This window comes from Gnatocerus cornutus, chromosome 2 (genome assembly GCF_029298725.1).
Source record: "Gnatocerus cornutus isolate USDA-ARS CGAHR chromosome 2, icGnaCorn1.1, whole genome shotgun sequence".
NCBI classification, from domain to species: Eukaryota; Metazoa; Arthropoda; class Insecta; order Coleoptera; family Tenebrionidae; genus Gnatocerus; species Gnatocerus cornutus.
In genome coordinates this window covers 6,878,278-6,897,637 of record NC_142234.1, presented here as the reverse complement: position 1 = coordinate 6,897,637, position 19,360 = coordinate 6,878,278, and the positions used below count along the sequence as shown (strand labels likewise).

The 19,360-nt window shown below is 32.4% G+C and overlaps 4 protein-coding genes across 5 annotated transcripts; 2 read left to right on the top strand and 2 right to left on the bottom strand.

Moving 5' to 3' along the window:
* Positions 1–132: 132 nt before the first annotated feature.
* Positions 133–2,052, top strand: CSN3 (COP9 signalosome subunit 3). The gene is made up of 7 exons (XM_088030393.1): positions 133–291; positions 351–596; positions 649–866; positions 914–1,126; positions 1,172–1,312; positions 1,359–1,529; positions 1,573–2,052. Exons 1-7 carry the CDS (start codon positions 237–239, stop codon positions 1,819–1,821), a joined length of 1,293 nt encoding a protein of 430 aa, XP_087886519.1. The 5' UTR covers positions 133–236; the 3' UTR covers positions 1,822–2,052.
* LOC148178401 (nicotinamide riboside kinase 1) lies at positions 2,048–3,017 on the bottom strand. Its single transcript, XM_088030394.1, has 2 exons — positions 2,815–3,017; positions 2,048–2,757 (listed from the first exon to the last, which is right to left on the bottom strand). The coding sequence occupies exon 2, from the start codon at positions 2,702–2,704 to the stop codon at positions 2,066–2,068; it is 639 nt and encodes a 212-aa protein (XP_087886520.1). The 5' UTR covers positions 2,705–2,757; positions 2,815–3,017; the 3' UTR covers positions 2,048–2,065.
* A 1,979-nt stretch (positions 3,018–4,996) lies between these two features.
* LOC148178400 (uncharacterized) lies at positions 4,997–16,446 on the bottom strand. The gene is made up of 4 exons (XM_088030073.1): positions 15,721–16,446; positions 6,484–6,579; positions 6,328–6,433; positions 4,997–6,277 (listed from the first exon to the last, which is right to left on the bottom strand). The coding sequence occupies exons 1-4, from the start codon at positions 16,088–16,090 to the stop codon at positions 6,220–6,222; spliced, it is 630 nt and encodes a 209-aa protein (XP_087886199.1). The 5' UTR covers positions 16,091–16,446; the 3' UTR covers positions 4,997–6,219.
* A 373-nt stretch (positions 16,447–16,819) lies between these two features.
* On the top strand, positions 16,820–19,030 carry Ent3 (equilibrative nucleoside transporter 3). 2 transcript variants are annotated; one of them, XM_088030886.1, is made up of 8 exons: positions 16,820–17,136; positions 17,189–17,343; positions 17,390–17,518; positions 17,573–17,647; positions 17,699–17,925; positions 17,976–18,168; positions 18,219–18,647; positions 18,698–19,030. In XM_088030886.1, exons 1-8 carry the CDS (start codon positions 16,964–16,966, stop codon positions 18,949–18,951), a joined length of 1,635 nt encoding a protein of 544 aa, XP_087887012.1. In that variant the 5' UTR covers positions 16,820–16,963; the 3' UTR covers positions 18,952–19,030. The 2 variants fall into 2 exon arrangements, with proteins under 2 accessions (XP_087887012.1, XP_087887011.1); XM_088030885.1 differs by having other exon boundaries at positions 17,964–18,168.
* Positions 19,031–19,360: the final 330 nt, after the last annotated feature.

Genomic DNA, 19,360 nt, shown 5'->3' with positions numbered 1-19,360 from the left:
ATGTATTCTAATTTTATGTCAGTTATTTTTGTCACACATTATTATTATTCTAATAAATTATTTAGACTTTCCACAAATGACGTGGGATTTGAACGAATTAGTTACTTTCCTACCTCAATGTTGTTCCCCCTGTCTGTCAATTTCATTTCCATCTACCGGTTGTCAAATCAAGGGACGGTGTATAAAAATAGTATTAATATTCTGGCTTTAACGTAATTATTCTACATCCGAATGAGATGGCATCCGTTTTAGAACAATTTGTGACAAACGTTAGAACACTCTCTTCTCACGGTTCGTTATAATCATACAAGTTTCCTTGGTTGCACTAACGAGTGAGGTTATGTTTTTAGGCAACTACAAAGTTCTTTGTGAATATTTAAGTAAATCATCGGATATCCTCTTGAAAAATACTCAACATTTGGATAACGTACTGGAAACATTGGATTTGCAGCAACATTCTCTCGGTTATTTGGTAGTTTTACTGACTAAATTCAACCCCTCAGTTCCTGTCAGCAATCCAGACAATCGGTTTAGTCAAGTGCAGGAATTTATTCAGGGCTGTAATGGAGAACAAATTCGGTTGGCACCGGACACATGTAACATAGTCGTGAGGAAATGTAAACCCAAACTTAATCATATCTATTGCAGTTGCTGAATTGTGTCACTCCTTAACAAATTATTTAGTTGAGCAAAAAACGCCTCTAAAAGGGATTATATTATTACGAAAAGCCATCTCAAAGCTAAGGTTTTTTGACTCTCAATTGACATCGATCCATGCAGACTTATGCCAGCTTTGTTTGTTAGCTAAATGCTTTAAGCCTGCTTTAGAAGTTTTAGATATGGATATTACTGGAATTTGCCAAGAGGTAAAGCGGTGTTGTTACTTAACTGGCATTATTTTAAATTGTTCCAGATTGTGCATAATCCAAGCGGGGCCCAATTTGACGCGAAATATTTCTTATTGTATTATTATTATGGAGGAATGATTTATTTAGCTGTAAGGAATTTAGATCGAGCTCTTTACTTCTTTGAGGTTGCTATCACAACTCCAGCACATGCTGTATCTCACATTATGCTTGAAGCTTATAAAAAGTACATTTTAGTATCACTATTATTACATGGAAAAGTAAGTTTTTGAATTGTGGGAGCTCCTCTCATGACTTTCTTACAGATTCAACCAGTGCCTAAATATGCTTCTCAAGTGGTAACTCGTTTTATTAAACCTTTGTCTCAGCCTTACAATGATTTAGCAAATTCTTTTACCTCAAATAACACAGCAGATTTAAATTCTGTACTTAATAAACATAGAGAGGTAAGTAAACTTATTGTGTTGACCCTTTTTACCGTTGTTTTTCTAGGCATTCACCAGGGATCACAATTTAGGTCTTGTGAAACAAGTATCCTCAGTGCTTTATAAAAAGAATATTCAAAGGCTGACAAAAACATTTTTAACTTTGAGTCTGTCTGATGTGGCGAGTAGAGTAGGGCTGCCAGGACCGTCAGATGCCGAGCGCTACATACTGCACATGGTAATTTTTCTCTCTTATATTGTTGGTATTAATGAAATTTTAGATTGAAGATCAACAAATTTATGCTACCATCAACCAAAAGGATGGAATGGTTGTGTTTAGAGATGAGCCTGATAAATATGGGGGTCCAGACGTTCTGAAAAGCTTAGAAGCTCAATTAGCTCTATGTATGGAACTTGATAAGCAGATTCTCGCAATGGATGAGGATATACAAGTCAATCCCGTTTATGTTAAAAAATCTAGTGGTGTACAGGATGAAGAACAACCCAGTAAGAGCACATATGCTATGTAAATTTTTGTTGGTTTGTTGCTCAGTGTTTTCTTCTTTTGTATACTTATTAAGCTTTGATGATAAGGAAAGCTCATGAACTTGTTAACCTAAATTGTCATCTTATGAACACTGTGTGTTTTTTGTAGTTTAATATTTTGTCAGAACATTGTACATTATTTATTTTTGTGTTTCAATTAAGGAATTCAAATTATATTGTACTGAGGTTATTTACAATAAAATACTGATATACTTGCTACTTTTTTATTTAAACACTATCCAAAATGTCTAAAAGAACTTCATGCAAAGAGTTATTTAGCATTCCATCAAAAAAAGTCACGCCTTTCACATCGCTACGTACCTCTTCTAGTTGCTTCACATGCTCAGGCCAAGCGCACAATTCAAAATATCCAGGGCAATCTGGAGGCTCATACACGCGTTGTTCGCGTCTTTCAAAACACACATCTTTTGGTAAAGTAAAAAAGTACTTTAAATGAAACTTGTCTTGTAAAGGTTTATAGTTAAAAATGGAAAATCCTTCAATTATCAAAACTTGTAAACCCGACCATTTCAGTTTTTCATACAGTACAACCTTCAAGTCCTCGAGATTCTGAAAGCAAGTCTGCTTTTTCTTCTTGGCGGAAATATCGACTAACTTTTTAGTCCCAATAAAGTCTTCTATATCATTGTTCATTTTTTCCATATCTAAACTGGACAGAATATCAAAATTGATATGATTCAACTCAGGGATCCAAACGTGTCGCGGGTCATCAACTTCGAGGAAATAATCGTCTTGTGAGATTAGTTTGCTTTTGGGAAGAATTTCTTTGAGATGACAAGCCAAAGTGGTTTTTCCTCCACATGTTACTCCGCTGATTCCAATTATCAAAAGATTATCAACCGACATTTTGATAAGATTTTGATAAGATGACGCGTGGTGCGCGTTTGATACTGTCAAACCTGTTCATGCATGGTATTACACAATTAGAAAAAAAAACAGTCATAAAATATACTTACTTGAAGGAACTACTAAATGCACAAAAGGTCAATGTGACCCAATATATCAAAAGTAAGGTTATATTATCGATTCTCTAGATTGTAAAATCTCCGAATACTCTGGAAAGTAATTATTTTTCAATTTGTTTTAAACGCGCAATAACAGTTTTAGATCGTTATGTAATTGCATCATTACGAAAGTCGTCAATCTTGTTTTTTTATTACTGATTGTTAGTTTTGGGTTTCATATCTTGGGGCTTCATCTTTTTATTTATCTTATCAGTATTTTAGATATTTTGGGAGTGCATGAATTACGTAGGTGCTAATTAAAACTAGATGAAATAAGTTTCAAGTTAAATAACAAACAAATGATGTCATGGTAAACATTTGGTGTTCAATCCAAATCAAAATTAGAACACAAATTTGGTCGAAGTTCGCGTGATTTTCCGCGTACAGAAATGTTTTTGCGGTACACTGGAGAATTATTAGATAAATGCTTTTTGTGGCTTTAACTTATTGGTACATTGGTATAATATTAAAAAACGAGTTTTATAAAACGCATATTAAAACACGAGTTCAGGCTTCATGTATACGAGTGTTTTTAAGTTTAATAAAACGAGTTGTTTATGCTATTTTTTCCTAATTTGCTAATTAAATTCAATTTTTTTTACAAAATTTTTCGACGTTGCTGTGGTAACGAAACATTAACACCTATGCGGAAACAGTCAAAACGAATGCGGAAATAACTCTGTTACCACAGCAAATTAGAAAATAGCTATTTTTGCAATAAGTTTGCGAAATGGTAACACCCGTTGTGTGTGCAACATCCATTTCGCACAAGTAGGAAACAAAATTTTTTCTACAATCGCCGCAAAATGCTAAATTTAACGAAAAATATGTACTTCAAGTAATAGTTTCAAATATTTTAAAATTTCCGCATTGTTTTGGGGTGGGGATTCAATCACAAAAATATATACATATAGTTCTCACGCAGATTCAACGGTTGGAATTTAAGAAATCGGCGCGAATATGCGTGAAATCTAACAAAAGTCGATACATCTTCTATAAATGGGAGAGTACAAAACCATTGGTTACTCCCAATTTCAATTTCTGTTAAAGTCACATTTTTACGCACTTTATGCACTCTGACACTTTTACGCATTGGGTCTAAATTAATGTCCTAGAAGACAATAAAATGAAGAATGACAATAAAAATGTCGACTTAATAGTGATAATCGAAAATAGCTATTTTCATTACCTAAAATACTGTTTTTGCATACTAACGTAGCGGCAAAGCGCAGCCAAGTTTGAAGTAGCAGATGAGATTAATTATTTCTCTAAAATAGTGCACTTTGAATTTTGGTTACCTTTGACCAATCAGATTGTTCAAGATCAACACAAAAAAATTACTTTTTTTGCGTTAAATGCAGAATCCTGAATAAATTACCGAAAACGCGAAGAAAATTTACTTACAAACCAATTTTGTGCTTTGTCATACCAACTTTTGGGATTATGTCCGAAAAACTCATTTCAGGGACTTATGAGTCCGTAAAATAGCAACTTTGGGGAACGTATTCTAAAAACTTTCACGCCGCTTTAGTAATAATAAAATAAATAATAATAAAATAATAACCGGATAAGCCAGAGATTTTAGACATAATTTCGAAAAGCCAAACAATTAGAAATATTCAAAGTATTTAAAGAGTTTAAAGGTACTAATGAGTGTTTGACATTTTAGAGTGTATCCAAAAGATTCAACAAATTAGAAGATTTATAAAAATATGAGTGCAAGAGAATGTGAAAAAAAAACGAATTTTGTAATTTCAAAAAAACCCAGAGAATTTTATAGAAGACCCAAAGGGCTGGAGAATCCGGGATTTGGAAAAAAGAAAGAATCCAAATTCTAAATTATAAAATAATAAAAAGTAGAAATGGCAAAGATCACGAATTCGTGCAAAGCAAAGAGCCCAAATTAGAAACAACTTTTGATCTTTTAACCATTACTCGGAATGAACGCATTAAAATTCTTGCGAGTAAATACGATGTGCATAATGAATGTTAGAATATTTACCATATTAGAGCATGGTATACATAAAAACCTTTTTCTGTTTGAAAGAACTGAAGTCGGAAAACCATTTTTATGCAGCAAAGGCAAATTTTCTCAAATTTAAAGTTTTTAAATTGGAAGAGGAAATAATGGGAATAATGTGAAAATGGCATTTATTATTTATCGCTACAAGGCTACATCTTATTATATTAATTATTACAATATTCTAAATAAATGTTTAATAAACCTAACAAAACGGATTACAAAAGAGAATCATCAGTTTAACCAAATAATCAGTCACTCATCTGCTGCTATTCAAATCGGTCTGGTAGAACACAAAACGTCCTCAATGACACTTATTAACTTAAGAACATGGCACTTCTCTTTCGGAAATGACCAGATATTTTTATTTGTTATTATAAAATTGATCCCAGACCATCGCCGTTGTATTCACACTCACACAGGTAACAATTAAAATGTATTTTGCTTAATTATAGCACCTTATATTAAATCACTTTAACAAAAAGTCTTTGGTTGATTTCACATTCATATTGGCTAGAATAAAAAATAGGTTGTTTATATCACTACCAGCCTGTTTTGGTACTGAACTAACATGACCAAGGCTTTAATCTTAATTAAAAAAATACTTATATACAATGATAGCTTTACGTGTTAACACTTTATAGGAGAAAAACGATTTTCAAATTTCTGCTTAAAAAGTGTTTTCAGAACAAGTGGTTTTATTCGTTTGTGTCATTTGAAAAGTGTTTATTGTTAAGGTGATAAAACACGTCTAGTAACCAAAACTTGGAAGAATGATGAATACTTTGTCTGTTTAAATTAATGTGATGATCGTCTTAAGCTTAGCAAATAGTTTATTAAAGCGTTTTTATTGGTACACAAAGTAATCTGATATTTGGGTAAATCTAATTAATAAGCATTAAATTTAGCCCTTTACATAACCAATCGGAAAAATTAGAATTTCGCAGTCATATCAAAGTATCAAAAATATTTCTTTTCACAAAATAAAATTTTATATGGTCGACATCTTCAGCTGCCATATCAAATCAATTCATTTCGCAGAGGGTTTACAAAAACTATTTTTTCTATTAAAAGAAATTGATATGTAAACACTGTAACTGTTGTCGAATGCCTTGGTACTGATCATAACATTAAAAACTACTGTATAGAAAGTCGTAAAAAATGACAAAACAATAACAATGTGGTACTTAACTAATTAGAATAGGTAACTATATTTTTTCCTTCACTTGAAGACTTCTATTATATCGTAACTACTGCATTATTTAAGATTGTTTCTCACAATTCACTTTAGCATGTTATTTACATATATACAGACCCTAATATACTTCAATGTTTTGCTAGTCGCCAGGATGTTCGGGACAAGATCGGTTTACTTCAAACCACTGATCTATGCACCTGAAAGAAATTGCTTTACTAAATCGATAATTATCAACAAATGAACGTACATTTTATGATATATACAAAGACAAGGAAGACGAGCTATAACATCTCCTTGACTTAATTCTTCTAGGCATATCACACACTCTCCTTTATCGTCAGTCAAAATGTCTTCTGCAAAACAAAGACAGTTAGATTCATATCATTGAAATCTTAAAAGTTACCGTTGTAGGAAAGCCGTGGTTTAGTGAGGCACATGACTAGGTGACATTCAATGTCATCAGGAATAACAAATTTGCTGCATACTGGGCATTTAATACCTGGAACAAAAAAGACCCCAAATTAAAAATTACAACAATCGTAAGTTGACTTTTCAAATAAATATCAATCATGTACTTATTTTATGTACATATACAGGTGTCCCAGAACTCGCGAGGAACCCGTTTATGTCAGATTCTATCTTGCATTCTGAGAGTAAATTTGCAAAAAAAATTCTAAACTCGTTACATTGTAAAGTAGAGCAATTTAAAGTTAACTAATCACAAACGTTTTATTAATTTATATTCGCAAATGCATTATTAGTGACTTAGGAACATACGTTTGTGATTGGTGAACTTATATGTAGTTGGTTAATTTAAAATCTAATTAATTTAGAAATAGATTATATGAGAATATGAGAAATATGAGAAATGTGGGAGAATCTGTATTATACAGGTGCTCCACGATGCGCTTATTCGACATTTTTTTCAAAAACCACAAGGGAGGAATTTTGGGAACACAGCAAGCGCCTAAGACGAATCAAATGAAAGTGTTTTTTATATTTTTTTTTCGTGACACCACCGTGATGCATACCGGAAGTCGTCGTCAACTTATCGTTATCTTTAAATCAAAATTTCATTATTTTGCTGACATGTTTCCGAAAATTATAAACAATATTTCTTTTTGAACAAATTTAATTTGTTTCAGAAATAAAGTTAGTTTCGATGTAAAATCCACTTAGTAGTAAATCGACTATTACTTAGAGAAATACGTTTTGTCAGGGTTCCTAATATGTGTTAGTAATCAATCATCACAATATAAAACTCTTTTTACTTTATTACCCCGTTTTTTTAATGCAGTATTATATAACTGGGAGGGATCACAATGAGCCTTCAATTTTGAGCCACTGCAATTTTTTATTATTCATAATCGTGAGAATCAGAATCGCGTGCTTACATTATTCTTTAAAAATCAATGCCTGTTATCCATTGTTGTTTAGTACTTGATCTGTCAGGAATTCTGTGACGAAAGTTAGCCTTACCTCATTACGTTTCCGTGGCGATTTGGTAGTTGCAACAATGATTAGATTATACATACAAATTTGAATATAAAAGTAATAGGATTTAGACAAAATAAAGTAAATTGATAAATTCTGTTCTTGAACCTTTCATGAAGTTTCAGAGCATGATTGCTTACAAACAATTAAATTGTAAGATTTTGATTGAAAAAAGTAGAAATAATTGTAGATTTTTGTCTCTGGTAAATGACATTGAAAAAATCTACGAACATTCCGTGCCAACACGAAATGGTTTCGAGGAAATCAGAACCACTCGTTACCATGCTGAAAATAATTTACACAGTTATCAGAAGTAATCTTGGATTTTTTTTCTGTTTAAAACCGCGTCAAAATTTAATTAAAAATTATTGTTTGAATAAATTGGCAGTAGCAGCAACTTTTTTTTATTTAGTCGTTTAATATTCGCCGCAAGTATGGGGTTAAATAAGCTTTTTAATGAAATCTGCTACGCGGATTACCGTTAATTTTGTTTCAAGCAAAATTTACATCCGAAATTTCATAAGTCGAGTTGAATTTATTATAAAACAGTATGTACATTAAAATACAAGTTTAATAAAACATGGGTTTGGCACACGCGTCTCGAAATTAGAAAACGAGTGTCTTGACGAATGTTTTGTACACTAGCAGCCCAAAGTAACTGGCACACTTTTTTTTGATATTGTAAAACGGACTAAAAACTAATCTATTGAACTTCTTTTCTCATACCAAGTATGCAATAATAAATTAATTGAAGGTGCCGGTGCATTGCAAAGTTAACTAAAATTAATAGCCAAAATATGTTTTCTGAGACATGTTATTTCACCTTCCAGAAAAAAGCATTGTCAATAAATATCAAGCACCGTAAAAATACATTGCGTCCAAAACTTGTACCAGTTGTTTTGGCCGCCATTGTATAATTTTTTAAAGTTTCTTGTATAAAAAAAATCAAGTTTCGGTTAAGTTAAGATTAAGCGTCAACTGTCAACAAATGAAGTTTATTATTAGATCAATCTTAGGACAGGAGTACCAACTGACTAAACTGTACTTTAAGTAGTCTCTTAAAGCATCGGAAATAATTGAAAAACAATGCTTTAATGAGGTTCTTAAAGCACTGAAATAGAAAAAATAATAAACTGCAGTCATGAATTTTGAGAGGTACTTGGCCAAGCGATAATGATAATAATTTTAGAAACCGTCGGCTGAAGTTAAGCCTACCAAATTTATTTTGATAACATTAAATCTTTTACCCAATTATACTGGTTATATTTAAATAAATTCGTTTCTTGTTCCAAATATGGACCCACAAACATTCAAATTTAAGAATATAAAACTAACAGTTCACATGTTCATAAAAACGCATTAAAAATTTTCAGGGGGAACGACAGTAAATAATTCGAGAAAAATACTTCGAAGAAACTTTGAGTGGCACAATATTTACAAAACATTAAGACGCGATTAGATTTTAATCACTTGCATTTGGTGTTGTGACACATGAAAAAAAACGACCATTACTGTGCAATTAAATATTAACAACGCATTATAAAAACCAAATTAAAAATTACTTGATTACGAAGATATAGCAATTTTGGACTGTTATACATATTTAATTAAAATACACCCGGTCGACACGTGCTCAAATTGATGGACAAGTAATGTAATGAGATAAAGATAACATTTTCAGGGTTTTTGTAACTAAAAATATATCATCGACGGCACGTTGAAATATCAAAAAATTTATCGAAATTGTAGGTACGAAAGATTGCAGTTGAATTTGTAACTAAGCTCTGCCAGTCAAAAATTGATATAACTTTAATCTTAATTACTTACATCTAACCTACATTATTGATAGCCCAAAATAATGACAACTTATCTGAAATTCCTGATTATACATATTCCGATAAAACGAATGAAATTTTGATGTAAGTATAGAATAACATACATTACGAACTGAATTTTAGTCATTTACTCAACAATATGAATAGACAACATCTCTAAAGCAATAAAGTCAATATTAATACCATTAGTGGTCTGAACATCAATACATAATTAATTACTCTACCTTGACACTGTACCCACGAATACGACGTCATTTTGATGTGTTAGTTTAATTTAATGCACGTCATGATGTTTGCATTTTTATCATTTTCTAATGGGTTTTCCGCGACGAAAAAAAGATTCTGGTTAAAAATGGAAGACAACCTCCAACTAAAAATAAAATAAAGCAAATAAAGAAAAAACGAAACATAATTTATTTAATACGTTTTACCGATAAGCTTAAAAATTTATCAATTTTATAAATAAGTAATGAAGATAGATTTTTCTCTTCTTGTTGTTATACAAACACTATATTTTTAGTTATTATAAAAGTTGCCTTCACACAAAATTTGTCATTTCAATGGTTTTGGTAACATTCATTGCTTACTACCAATTTGTACAAAACAAAATACAGTACAATAAATTTTCCTAATTCAATCCGAAGCAATTTTTGGAAGTTCGACTGTATTGAAAAGAACGAAAACTATGAAATACTACCTAATGCTTATTCCATCGATACACCAACACGTTTGCACTCTCAACTTTTGAAACTTTTTCAATTTTTCACGCCCCCACAAAAACTTAACAGCTGTTGCCACCCCGAAAACTGCACATTGAAAACATCTATGTGATATCTATAATTACCGTAAACAACTCGATGAAATCGATTGTTGGTGTCTGGTTCTTCGTCAGGAACACAGGATCCTATCACAATACCCATAGCAAGCAAAGGATGAAATGTCAAAGGTCGTTCCCGGATCGCAGCATCACGAAAAAATCAAAAGCTTCTGCGTGTTCACGAAATTCATTATTGTGTCGATGTACTTATTTCATTTGGTAAACACGTGTTTTGAGCGGGTGGTATTTTATCAGATGTCGTCTGATGTGGTTAGAAATGTTTTTAGTTGATTTTGACGTCGGCGTCAGGCGCATACACGACGCCCGACTCCGTAATTGCACGCGGGAGCCGAAGACGCTGCGAATTTGTTCCGAGTTCGTCACATTTACAAAATACAAATGATTATTTTCGATTATCATACGTATTGTCAAAATAACATGCGCAAATGGATCGACTGTTCTTTTGTTGCGTATATTAAGGATTGTCATAGCGACACCGTTCCATTCCGGTATTATAAGTTAGAAAATGATGATCACGATTTTATTGATTTGCAGGATCGATTTCGATTTAATATTTATGACTTTTTGTTGATTGACATTGACATTACGTACATTAGAAATTCAAAAAAACATGCAATGAGTGGGAAAGTGAATAAATTGAATTGTATTAGTAGTACACCTTCGTATGCACGATATTTACAAGAGCACTTAATTCTTACACGTCAATTTTCATATTTTGGTACCATAGATGTAAGGGCACCACATTTGATCGTTATTTTTACAATGTTGTAGTGCTATTTAAGTAGGAAAAAAAGTGGAATGAAAATTAATTTGTTTTAATTTAAGAAATGCCGTTGTCAAAAGCTATAATAAATGTGACCTTCTTACACACCAAAGCCTTAAAATAATTGTTGCACATATCACCCTGAGATTGTTTTTAATCGATATAACAAATATGTAGATAAAAATTGAATCATATTTATCGAAACTGAAAAAAGGTCTAAAAAATTCACATTACTCAACAACAAAAGCAAACATTTTTTCCATAACTCACTGATCAATCAATGGAAAAAAACTATCAAATTAAGCTCCTATAACAGAAGGTAAAATAAAAGTAAATACGCAATTTACCTATAATCTAAATGTGGCTATAATAATCAAATCAATGCGGATTTTGTGAAAACTGCATATGTGGTACGGTTGGATATTAATTTGTCTTTATTTTTGGTTTGTAGGTCAATTACTTTTACTAAAAATGTTTCAGACTAATTTATTTTGAGCGAAAAGAAAAGCGCATAGGTATCTATACAATTAAATTGAATTAAAGTCGACCCAAAATTTAATTCTGAACAACTTGTCTTGTAGATTTTGACATATTTAACCATAACACTGGCCAACAATTCAAAAACAATTTTTTGTGGCATTAATAATTTGTATCATTTCTGAGTTTCCTTAATGCAGTTATGATAACAAAAATGCCAAATTGGTAACGGTCTTCGAAAAAATAAAAAAATATATATATTTATCAGTGGTAAATGTATGCCACCAAAAAAGTTTTTATAGGCAATTGGTCTTTTTTTTGACTTTGTTGCTTATGATTATGATGAATGTAATCTGCTAGTAATCTGCTCAATCTCAATGGGTCAATCTTAACATTTTTATTTTCGGGGTTTATTTCCTTTCGCCTAAGCTAAAATTTTGTATTGTAACACTCTTAATTCATAGAATTAAAATTGAAAATCAATTGATAGTTTAATGTAAAATATTAGTTTTCTATGGTTTTAAGATTTAGAAAAAACAACTTCGCTAACTTGAAGTGCAGTTTTATTTTTCTCAAAAACTGTAACCAATAAAAACTGACAAATTAAAATGTACTTTATGTACTGACGTTGCACCTGAAGACTTTAGTTAGACCCTAAACTATTTTATATTGCGCATTTATTAATTTGGAACACATATTTCTTACTGTTTGACCTTATTTGAGACAAATTTTTACCACATACATAGTAAGTGAAATAACGGTCTCTGCGATGTCGCCTTGTAGACGTTCGATACAGTATAACTTTTGTCTACATGCTTCAATGTGACGTGTCCAACCCTTAAATTAAAGGTAGAAGGTTTGGTTACATATGCAAAAGGGCATTGCGTATTCAGTGGAAAGATGTTTCTGTTAACTTATGGACTACACTGCTCATTATTATGGCCCATTAAAATTATTTTCTATTTGCTTCAGTTCGTATAGTTTTATTGCACCTAAGAATTTTTAATGCTTTGACCTTTATTTGAGAGCAATTACCCACAAATTGCTTGTCCTCGAAGCCGTTTATTTTTAGCATAATATTTCCTGTCGTAAGTTTTCTTTCGTAAATTTTGAGCAAGCACGAAATACACTTCATTGATTTTAAAAGTTGGGCGTAATGAGATCACAATTTTTTCACTTGAAATGAACAAAATGTTTATCTTTAATATAGGCGAATATTTTATTATTATTTTATCTAATTTTGTGTGCCATTTTCACCCATCATTTTTTTATTTATGTTAATTTACAACAATTGATGCTAATTTTTCTTAATTAATCAAAATCCCAGTTGTATCCAAAAGAGTTTATGATAAAATTGATAAAGCAACTGAATTTGGTTTCTAATATTAAAAATATTTGTTTTAATAAACTGGAATATATCTAATTGTAAACAACCGATAACCGATAAGCCAATCGTAAAGCACGAGGTCGTATTGATAGGTCCTTGTTTAGAGGTGCATTCACACAAATTTTTGTTCATGGAGATCGAACTTGCATTTACGCCGCATTTTGAGCGCACTCAACGATTTGGTTATTATCCTCCTATTTATTAAAGAAACCAATATTTGCCAGTAATTTATTCCAATAAGATGCAGGATTCGAATTTCCACAAAAAGGTATTTGTATGTTCTGATTAAATTTTTAGCTCCCTTGGTGCTACTGTTTGTTTTTTCATCTTAAATCGTATGACGAATAAAGTTAACACATAATTTTCGTCAAACATGTGTCATAGTATGACCACAATTTCTTCAAACTCCACACAAATTAACTTCAAATTTCACTCAATTATAATAAAATCCTGAGTCAGAACGTACCTTACAAAATACTTTAATTTATATTATTTCATAAACCTAGAAACAGTTTCCTCAACGCGGACATCCTATTTCAACAATAAAAGCAAACAAATAATTTAGCAAAGAACTACATCACGATAAGTTATCTCTATTATGCATCACTCACATTCAACACGAATAAATTTTAAAATGGAAAGTTTCCTCTTGTGGAAAAATATTGAATCTCAATCGCTAATTACCATAATTACTGTTTACCAAATACACAATTGTGAATTGAAGTCACTATCTCCTAATCTGCTAAAAATACCTTTGTCCTTGTATGTTACTGAAGATATATTTGGCTGTGGCGAAGACAAACTTTGACCCATTGTTACGTCTTGTAAATCACTCACTTAATAACAATCTTGAATTTAATTTACATCTTCCAACAAAGAGTGGATTCAAAACCGCAATGAGAGACAACGACGTTGTTATCGTTAGTACTAAACCTGACATACAAAAAAAACAAAACATTGTTAGGAGCTCTAAAGATAGAGACTTGGAGTAGGTCCGAAATAACTGGGAGGGGGTAATAGTGTAAATCATTTTATTTACTGTGGGATAATTCAGTTGATAGAACAAACTTCTAATCATTACAAACAAGACAAAAGATATAGATTTGAGATAAGAAGCTATCATAAATAACGAATTTTCAATGAAAAGATATTTTTACAATTTTTTTTTAAATGTTTTGTAAGCTTGAGAAATATCGAAATAATCAATTGATTAGTCAACCGTTGTGACCTGTTATATCTTCTAATCTTACACTTGCTGACTATTTCCTCTCCAGTTACCTCAAAATACGTAACATAAAACAAAAGAGGTGGAAATTAATTGAAGAGGTTACTCTCAGAATCTAGAACTTGTTCTTGTTAGTTTGTCAAAATTTTACAGTCTCGTTTATTGGCAAAACGATCTTCAATATGGTTCACCACAAATTTACACAAAAGACGTAAAAAAGCAGTAAAGTCATTAACATCTGCACACTTTCTGTGGTCTATAAATATAAATATTTTATTAACATTTTTGGATTCTTCACATGTTTCAACCTAAAATTAATAAACATTTACTTTTGATAGGAAAAACACCAAACAATTTAACCACTATTTATAAACTGAACGAACATTTCAAACTACAAAGGATATTGTTGGGAACGGAATAAAATCGCTGTTGTATGACTAGTCCCGTTGAGTTAGAAATTTTTGTTTGTAATTTCCATCCAAAAGCAGTGGAAAGTTTTTGTTTTTTTCCAGGTTTTTTTTTTAAATAATAATAATCAATAGTATGTACGAACCATAAGTTACAAGTTAAAAGATATGAATAACAGACACTTTGACGCCCACCATTAAATTTAATGCCTCTTTATAACTAAATGCCACCTCTACTAGGTCTGTTCGAAAATTTTTCTTACGATTTTATTATTTTCAATGCATACGACAATTACAAAAACTCATCCTGAGTCACCATTGCATTCCGAAACGTCTCTTTAATTAAAAAGTCTTTTGTTTCAGTAATAAGTTTCTAAATTTATTAAATATCGAAGATGACTGGTGTCCGCAGCTCATAATTTTCACAAAATTAAATTAAATTTATTAATTTATTTATTAATTAAGTTAAATAAAAGTTCTTTTCTTTACTGAAAGATGAGTTTTCATTGACATCTTGTTTTGATTTCCACCGTCAACTGAACTAAATTGTAGGTTTCAACTTCAACCGTTAAATGATTAACTATCCAGTTCAATTACTATTGCCACAGAAGATAAATATTAGAAAAAACGCTTTAAAAATGAAACAACCTGTGGTTTTACCAATTACGTTTAGAGTTGATCGAAGTGAATAAAAGTTCTTTGTTAGAATACAATTGCGTTCTCCAATCAATTAATTATAAAACTTTCAATTGAAAACAAGCCAAAATTGTTAGCTTTGTTTTCTTGAGATTACAAAGTGATGTCACAAGGACTGTAGCCAAGCTACGACGTGTGTTTTGTGACCTAGAGCCTCCTTGACAATAAATTCTTTAAAACAAAACGACTTCCTGGTTATCTATAGGCGCTTTGACGATATTCATAAAATTATGTAAACAGTACGAAGAATTTCAAAACATTTACAGAATCTTGATGAAGTATCTATGAGTTCATTCTTATAATTATATTTCCGGAAAAGTAGTAATCATCTGTAATTTAAGGTTTACAATCAAAGTTTTACTTCACTAGCTTTTGATTGAATTCATGTGGAACTGAACTGTTAGCCAAGGTTACTGCCTTGGTACAACACATAAACCTTGACAAGTTGTTGAGACTGAACAAAGTCATCTTGCCAGAATAAGAAAATTGAACGACGGCTGAAAAAGAGAGATACACACCATTTAGCGACCATATATGCGAGGGTAGTGAGTGAGCAGCATACACCCGTCCCAGGGCAATGCTGGAGGCAGCAGAACCCAGGGCACCCGCTGTCTCCTCCGCTGAACTGCTGTCTGTTTCTGGACTGGCACCGGTAGACACGTCAAAACTGGCGCCTGTCGCCGGTATGGCAATAGTTTCATGACTAGTATGTAAATCGGGAACACTAGATAACGACCGTGCTCTTTGCCGATCGTTGGACATGTCCATCCCCAAGGATCTCATGAACCGAAATCCAGGAGCTGTAACAACTTCCGAACTGCTGCTGGTTGAAAATGCCCTGGTACGGGGGCTTTGGGTCCCATTAGCTGTGCTCGGCTTAGCACCCATTTTTCTTTTTGCTCTACGCGAACACTACACTATTTACATGTTTACGGCGTGGAACACTCTGCACTTGTCATAAATTTCTTGCAGAAAAATCACCTGATTTGACGAATGACATGGCCTTTGTTTATGAATTTATTCGTGCAAAAAAACAACGACAACTACTGCAAAATTGCACGCACGACAATTTACACTTTTCTAACTAATTTAAACACCGATCATCGAGTAGAAATGACGCATTGGCGATGGCCAACACGAGATTTTACGTCCAAAAAACATGTTATTTTGCACCATTTTCTTACAGTTTGACAACGACAAATACGTGAAGTTATCAACAGATGTCAGATGCTACTTAGCGCGGATTGGTCAACGACCCGAAACGAAGATTTACGAGCTGCCGCCACAATGAATTAAATTCAATTTGAAAAAAAAAACAATTAATTAGCATTTTTATATCAAATTTTTATCAAAATCCAAAAAGAACATTACAAAATAAATAAATAAATAAATAAGAATATTGATTAATGTAACAATAAAAAAAATCGTAACCAGATGAATTACTGGTTGCCCACACAAATTTAACAATAGGCGCGTTCATAAAATTTGAATTGTTTAATTCCAGTTTTTACAACTAATCATGTAAATTAAGTCGCCGGTAGTATTTAAACAAAATCTTGTCCCATGGGTTGCTCGCAAGCGCAATTTTCGAATCAATATATTCAGAATCATGCGCAAGATGTCCCTCGTGAAAAAATGTAACGTGAAATAATTTAAAATATTTATTTTCTCTCGGCTAAACCACTTAACAATAAATAAAAAGACGTGTTAGTGAACCCTTTCGCCATGCATAAATAATCTCGTTAATTTCGAAGTTTTAAAATGGAAGAAACTAACGATGCACACGGCTATGCCAAGCTTGGAAAATCACGGCGAAGAAATGATTTTCACAACAGTAACGGATTCACCAATATTTCACCTCCTATAGATGCTTATAATGCTGTCTACTTATCATTTGTACTCGGTGGTGCTGGTTTTCTTCTGCCTTATAACAGGTAACATGCTGAACCATGACCTTTTCCTATGATTTTAACATTCGCCTTGCAGTTTTATAATGGCTATGGATTACTTTAAAGTCAGATATCCAGATACTGCGGTCGTTTTTGATATGTCTTTGGTGTACATTGCTGTTGCTTTCTTCACTGTACTTGGGAATAACTTGTTAGTGGAAACATTTACTCTTAATTCGAGAATTAATTTTGGTATAATTGTGTTTTTATCTAGCAAAAGTTATTGGTTTTGTTTTAGGATATTTTATGTCTTTTATCACACTTATATTTGTTGTTGTTTGTGAAGTTTGGTGGGAGGCTTTTGGAACTGCTACCTCTTATGGTGTAAACTTAGCAGCTGTAGCTGTCGTAGCTGTTGGTTGCACAGGTAAACATGAAATTAATTCTTAAACAATATTTTTGAATATTGTTTTACTTTTAGTACAACAATCGAGTTTTTATGGATACACCAGTATGCTCCCTGCTCGTTATACCCAAGCGGTAATGGTAGGGGAAAGTAAGTTTCACTATTTACAACTTCAACTTCTTTAATTTTCACTTATTTCAGGTGCATCTGGAGTTTTCACATCATCAGTCAGAGTTCTTACCAGATTTCTTATTCCAGAAATACGGGGAAGTACAATCTACTTCTTTACTGTATCAGTTTCAGCAGTAGCAACATGTTTTGCTATGTATCATCTCATCAGAAGAACTGATTTTATACAATTTTACATAGCTTTATGTGAGAGGGCAAAGACTAGGATCACGCTTGAACCAACTGAAGATGCAGGATTGGTACTTTGTTTAATTGAACTTACATAAATCTTACATAGTGTAACTTCCAGATAGAAACTAATGAAGCACAGTACGGAGTGTTAAAAATCCAAAATAGTCCACCAGCTGGGAATACTCTAAGTTTTGCAAATCCAGCATATGAGCCTACGGCTCCAGTTCCCGCCCCCACTTACAAAGTGGAGGACGTGGTGATTAGAGGAAGACAAAGTTTGAGTACCGCTGGGGGACTTGGAGGGATTAAAAGTTTGTACCTTTCTAAAAACAGTGTGGAAATTATTCTTTCTTTTCTTTAGGAGGGTTGCTAGCTCGCTGGGAAATCACTAAAGCAATTCATCCCTACATGATATCTATATGTTTAGTGTACTTTGCAACGTTGTGTTTGTACCCCGGAATAGCTTCAGAAATAATCAGTTGTCGCTTGGGCTCCTGGATGCCCATTTTAATGATGGCACTCTTCAACGGCGCCGACTTGTTTGGGAAAATGTTAGCATCTTCCTCCAAATACTGGACCGGTGGTCGCTTAGTTCGCTGTTCTGTAGCACGACTTATCATGATTCCATTGATGATTATGTGTGTAGCACCAAGATCAAGTCCGATTTTCTCAGCTGAAGTAACCGCATTCACTTTTGCTCTAATCTTGGGTTGCAGTAATGGGATTCTTGGAAGTGTTCCGATGATTCAAGCGCCAAGTAAAGTGGATGACCGTTATAGAGAACTCACTGGTAGAAATCTTCACACTTTCTTTACTTAATTTAATTTGTATTTGCTGCAGGTAATATCATGACGTTGCTGTATAATTTCGGGTTAACAGCTGGATCGTTAATGGCGTACTTTTTGGAATCCATTGTAAATCCTATTGATAATCATCCGTGTGGTGCTAACAATGCACATGTGAAAATATCAGATACACCGGCCATTAATATCAGTTTTACGACTGGGACTGTTCGTAGTACTTCTGTTACAATCATTACTTTAGCATCTACTTTATCAACTGGTGCTGAGAATTCTACAGATTTGAGTCAATAGAACTGAAGTCTATATATTCATTTATCCAAGCTTTGTTAGTGTTTATTGGTTAAAAGATTAATAAAAAACAAAAAGTCAATTCTTTCTGCTATAAAAATGACTCTTGAGCTCTAACTGATAGTGAAAAGAAAACTTACATCATCAATTTGATGATTGCTGTTGATCTGACGCAATTGCAATATCGTGAATCGTAAGTAAAACAGAACTAAATGTAAATGGTTAGCAAACATTCTAGCAAGAAAAATTAAGAACAACGAAATGTATTTTTCTTATGTCCTTGGCTAAAAATATTCCTTTGTTAAATACATGGGTAGGTATAATAGTAAGTTTCAAAATACATTCGCGGATTTCGACTTTCGTCCTCAATGTTCCACATTGATATGTTATGTAATTTAGTAAAAAATTTCTA

Excerpts from the sequence above, each read along its gene's own strand:
- Ent3 (XM_088030885.1), top strand. The coding sequence starts at position 16,964 with ATGGAAGAAACTAACGATGCACACGGCTATGCCAAGCTTGGAAAATCA. Across the intron at positions 17,344-17,389 it reads TAATTCGAGAATTAATTTTG|GATATTTTATGTCTTTTATC; the intron begins GTATAATTGTGT and ends GTTTTGTTTTAG. Across the intron at positions 17,519-17,572 it reads CGTAGCTGTTGGTTGCACAG|TACAACAATCGAGTTTTTAT; the intron begins GTAAACATGAAA and ends TTTTACTTTTAG.
- LOC148178401 (XM_088030394.1), bottom strand. The coding sequence starts at position 2,704 with ATGTCGGTTGATAATCTTTTGATAATTGGAATCAGCGGAGTAACATGT.
- CSN3 (XM_088030393.1), top strand. The coding sequence starts at position 237 with ATGGCATCCGTTTTAGAACAATTTGTGACAAACGTTAGAACACTCTCT. Across the intron at positions 292-350 it reads TAGAACACTCTCTTCTCACG|GCAACTACAAAGTTCTTTGT; the intron begins GTTCGTTATAAT and ends TTATGTTTTTAG. Across the intron at positions 1,530-1,572 it reads AGCGCTACATACTGCACATG|ATTGAAGATCAACAAATTTA; the intron begins GTAATTTTTCTC and ends ATGAAATTTTAG.
- LOC148178400 (XM_088030073.1), bottom strand. The coding sequence starts at position 16,090 with ATGGGTGCTAAGCCGAGCACAGCTAATGGGACCCAAAGCCCCCGTACC. Across the intron at positions 6,580-15,720 it reads GCATATATGGTCGCTAAATG|GTATTAAATGCCCAGTATGC; the intron begins GTGTGTATCTCT and ends TTTTTGTTCCAG. Across the intron at positions 6,278-6,327 it reads CTTTGTATATATCATAAAAT|GTGCATAGATCAGTGGTTTG; the intron begins GTACGTTCATTT and ends AATTTCTTTCAG.